At 39.3% G+C, this 4972-nt stretch overlaps 1 protein-coding gene across 7 annotated transcripts in view; it reads right to left on the bottom strand.

Annotated features, from left to right (window-relative positions):
* Positions 1-4912, bottom strand: part of mast3a (microtubule associated serine/threonine kinase 3a) — an 85116-nt gene extending 80204 nt beyond the window's left edge. For 3 of the 7 annotated variants that reach the window (XM_015019238.1, XM_015019241.1, XM_015019242.1), the window contains exons 1-2: positions 4401-4910; positions 739-770 (exon numbers count right to left, since the gene is read on the bottom strand). In XM_015019238.1, the coding sequence (XP_014874724.1) occupies positions 739-770; positions 4401-4460 (92 nt within the window). In that variant the 5' untranslated portion in view covers positions 4461-4910. Of the gene's footprint in view, positions 1-738; positions 771-4400 lie in introns of all 7 variants that reach the window. The other 4 variants (XM_015019240.1, XM_015019243.1, XM_015019236.1 and 1 more) reach the window with 3 other exon arrangements.
* Positions 4913-4972: the final 60 nt, after the last annotated feature.

The following is a 4972-nucleotide window of genomic DNA, read 5'->3' as shown; positions in this document are numbered from 1 at the left end:
GTGTTTTTTGGTCTTTTTTACGCTTTTTTTTCTTTAAAAAAAAAAAAAAAAAAAAAACTTCTTGAAATCATCAAATCAATGTGTTGCTTGCCTGAACTACCTTTGTGACCCAACATGGCCAGTTTTCACAATTCCTTAAAATCAATTTAATTGTAATATTTCTATTCTGTCAGAAGAGCTGTGCAACAAATCTGATGTTTTATGCTCTACTCAGATTAGAGGTCGCTCACACATTGAGGTTTGTCTGGCTTGGCAACAAATTCACATGCGACTTCCTTCATGCTGTTTACATATGTCATTGTTCTAATCCTGACTTGCAAAGTTGAATTCCAACTAGAACCAACCTTGGGAAAACCCACTGCTCTGATAAATGGAATTGCATATGAAGTGCAAATATTCCTGCACCTATCTGATTTAGACATCCAACAACTAATTTTCAGCAAAGAGAACACTGAGCTTATTATCATAAAATGATCTCTGAACTGCAGGAAGCAGAGATGTTCTGCTCTAGATTTTTTTTTCTCCGTTTGCAGAAACCTGTCTGGGCAGTAAGACAGCCTGGTCTTTCAGGCACATTCAAACCTTCCTGCCTCACCAGAGGGTCAAGTAAACAAATACTTGGTGTGAGTGAGCACAAGAAAGCTGACAGTGATAGTGATCTGGCTGATCTGGTTTGAGGGTGGCAGAAAGGGCAACCGAGGCTGACAGGGTGCACAGGAGAAGCAAGACAATACTTACACATTTCCCCTGCGTGGAAGGCTCAGCTCCTTCTGGAATAATGATTGAAAAGAAAAAGAAAGAAAAAGGAAGAAAAAGTTAGTATCTACTAAATAAAAATAAATAGCATTTCATGAATACTTGTAATCCAGATATTTTTAATATTCTTCTATTATTTTAATAGTTCAAACCTTGATGTTGACACCCCATGAATAAGATATTTAACATTTTTCCATTTTTAGAGTTTTTAGAGACAGACTTTTTAATCACTTTTTTCATGTTCAGAAGACAACATTCACAGATTGCCATGTCTTTAAACACCATGCGAGAGGATTGTCATCTTGTGAGGGATTTTGCTGCGAGAGGATCTGGTGTGCTTCGCAAAATAGATGACCATGACGAACGAACACCATGCTGACATATTTATACAATATTTCAAGACATCAGCAGGGAGGTTAAGGGTTGTGCACAATCTGGTTTGTTAATTAAACAACTTCCCTAAGAAATTTGCCAAATTAGTTGCCAAGTGGCTTAAGGACAACTATGTCAACATATCTGACTGAAAATGTCTGTTTAATGTCAGACAGTGAGGAAAAATACAGAGGTTATGTCTTTTTTTAAACATATGTTAATATTTTGTTTCAACCACATGCTGAGCACAGACAGATGTGGGGGAAATAGTCTCTTGACACTGTAAAACATGTCTAATGAGTTACTTCTTCTTTGGATTATTTCTCTTTCTGTGGCTGTGAATATACTTTTTTATAACCCTCTTTGCCCTGTTGAAAAATACTGACGATATGAAATCTGGAGAAATGAAACCTGTTTAGAACAACTGGTTACTCAACATTTAGGCTGCATCGCATTTAAAAACATCATTGTCACACCAATAACTCCTCCCAGATCATCATTCTGTGATAAATACCCACACATGAATGCCTATTTACACAGCAGTTCTTTGTTCACATCTCACCAAGAGATCAGCATGTGTGAGCTTTCAGAACATGAAGCTCTGATCATGTAACCAAAGGGGCATAGACATGTTCCAATGTGCTGTTACACACAGGATCCACCCCCCACCCAGCTCCTTGCAGGAGGGAAGAAAAACTGCTGGCTGAGAGTGACTGCCATTCGGTTTACTGTCGAGCTGTCAACATAAAGCGCCAAATCTTAGATGTACATGCAATACATATGAGAGAAAAAGGAATGTATTGTTTTGATACTAATTGTTAACACCATGACAATGAGATAGCAAGGTCCAATGAAATCACATTTCACAGCTTAGTAAAAAGTTTTATTTAAAAAAAAATGCAGAGAGAGAAGTAGGTCAGTTATGCTAAGTTGACTTTGACAACTTTAACGTGTAGATGTTTTGCAGAATTCGGTGTGTTAGTAAAAAAATAAAAATAAAAAAATATATGTATAATCTACTGAGATAGTGTTCTGCTGATGACCACCATCAATTAGCTAATGAATTACTACTGTGTACTGTGTTCAGATGATCACTTAATAATGGCAAAATAAACATCAGGCCTGAAAGCATACAGGCCTTAATATCTGTGTGTGGAAAATGTTTCCGGAGTTTTTTTTTATTGTTGAATCCTGATACACTTGAACATAATCTCTTTTCTGTCAGCTAATAAAGCTGTTGTCAGTCAGTTGTTATGGCAATGGGTCTCTGTGTAGCATGGCTGACATAGAAAAGAGAATACGAGTGGTTCTGAGTTCAATGGTTTTTCTGCATTACCTTAGCTGTGGTGCACTACACTAAATTAATAATAACTACATCTCCAGTTTTCATTTGGTTCACAGGATTGTTCTAGTAGTAAAAGTAAAAGAATAGTCTTTTCCCCCTCCAGTATTGTTCATATGCATGAAATTTCCAGATGAAAACAATAATATGCAACATCTCCATAAATCAGCAACATGCACCTGAGCAATGAGCATACAATACATGTTTGGGATGTGCCCTAAATTTGGCTAAGCATGCATGCTGTTCAGATGTATGCAGTTCTTTAGATACAAGAAAAGTTGTGCTGCATCCTCAACATGATATTGCCTACAACTAATTTTTCTGGAAAACATTGGCTCAGATTAGACAGACCATGAAAAGACACCAGTGACTTTGTTACAGCTGCTGCTGTTCTTTGCTTTGCACATGGGCACAATACCACTCATTCTGCTGTCTCATTTCAACCTTGCAGCCATTACAGATCTGTGAGTAGCCCCTAAGCCAACCAGAAGCTGCATAACCTTAGATTGAAAGTATAATCTAAAAAGGGATCAGATGTGCAATATTGCACAATGAATTGCCTTGATGCAATTTCTGATAGGCTGCTACATTCAACATGTGATGTGTTCATGCTTTCTTTCCATGGCAATTATATGTCTAATCGTGTATACATGGTATATGTGTGTATACATGGTATAGAATTTAGTGGCTGAGATGCCAAATCATGACACAACAATAATATGACATTGCATGTTTTCCTAACATTTTGCAGCCTTAATCAAAACAAAGAAATCAAGTCCATCGTATAATAAAAAAATAAAAGCTGCACACTGAGCCTGGTTCGGCTCTTTATTTTATTTGGCTGCAAAAACACTTCATTACTCAGTTTCTAATGCATTTATATTATCGCCATTTTAAATCCATTTTCATGAAAATTTATTCTTATTTGTTTATATCTTTATTTTGTTTGCTGTTCCTAATATTTTAATCCATTAGCCCTTTTTAAAATTAACTTGAGTCAAAGACAGTAAAAAGCTAAAGTTGGACTTATTCATCAGATGGCTGCTTTCTGTCATTCCCACTTGTTTTCTTTCTGCTGCAGCATAAATATAATTTGCTACAGCACGACCCAGTTCTTTTCAGAACAAGTGGGCCTTGTAGCCATTAGTGGCATGAATACAAATCATACTCCACTTCTACTGCATGCAAGTCCAGACATATTAAATAAGACTTTCCTGGTTATGACACTTTAGCAATGGCTGCTTGAGGCCATCAGAACACATTTTCTTTGTGACTAAACGTATTCAAATGAAGGTATTTCTGCATAGAGACAATGTTTGGATTCAAACCACCATCCCCATTCACCAGGACCAGGCAGGGTTGCACCTGATCTATATACCATGGATGTATGCAGTTAATGTCTGGGAAAATCCCAAAGCCATATTCTCTCTGGAGAACATCTACCAATGCAGCTCACATGTACATGAATATAGGAGACAAGAAGGATTCCCATTTAGAATGCTCCCTAGCAAACATGGCACCCAGTAAAATGATAAAAGGGATTATTCAATCAATCCCTTTCACATAGATCCTTTGGGGGGGGGGGGGGTTGCCCCGGTTACCAAGGCAACCACATCATCGAAAGCAACAAGGAAAATTTTAGAATGAAGAAGGAAAACGGTATTGTCAGACCTGACTGATCCATTTCATTGTTTACCCAAATTAGACTGTTAACCCGTTCGTTCAGTTCATTTGTTCTGATGATCGGAAGAGAAACATGATCTGCTGCTATAATTAACATTTCTGAAAGATCTAATGATAAACTGTCAGTGAGCTACTGAACTAGAGAGTAAAAAACACAAATGAGTCTCTACACCCAGCATAGTAACCAAAACCATTCAGTCTGCCTGGAAACAACCGAACCGAACCAAGCCGAGCCGAGGCTGTTTACCTGCAGCCCGCGGCGTCTCAGGATGTTCGGCTCATCCATCAGTGAAGAACAAAAAGACATTCAGTCAGTCAGTCAGTCAGTCAGCCAGCCCATGCTGCGCTCTGTCCTCTGCGCAGAAGCTCGGATTCTGCCAAAGCCGCGGTAATGCTGCTACTGCTCGGCCGCTACAGTCTCCAGCACCACCAGTAGCTGTTACTATATTCCGCTCTTCCTCCTCCTCCTCCTCCTCCTTCTCTTCATCCCCCCGCGGAAAGCAGCAGCACTACACAGCCAGGACCCAACAAGGTGTTCGCTTCAAATAGTTGATCAGATGGATGGAACAAAAGCAGGGGAAACGGAAGAAGGGGCGGGGCGAGGCTGACCTCAATTAACAAGAGAACACAGAGAGACAACAGGTAGGGAGGAGGCTTGGGGGCGAATCTATTGCGGCTCTCACATTAAACGTGTCGTATTACACATGGAAGTACTATCATTTCAGAGATTCTAAACTATAACGGTGGACCAACCCAGTTCCTCCTAGTAGATTATAACAGTGGCTCCACTAAGGAGGGCCATGGCCAGGGCCGTGCAGA

Source organism: Poecilia latipinna, unplaced genomic scaffold (assembly GCF_001443285.1).
Source record: "Poecilia latipinna isolate Pla-1442-1.1 unplaced genomic scaffold, P_latipinna-1.0 Scaffold2393, whole genome shotgun sequence".
Classification (NCBI taxonomy): domain Eukaryota; kingdom Metazoa; phylum Chordata; class Actinopteri; order Cyprinodontiformes; family Poeciliidae; genus Poecilia; species Poecilia latipinna.
Note: the sequence above shows the minus strand (reverse complement) of the source record. Positions and strands in the feature narration are given on the sequence as shown.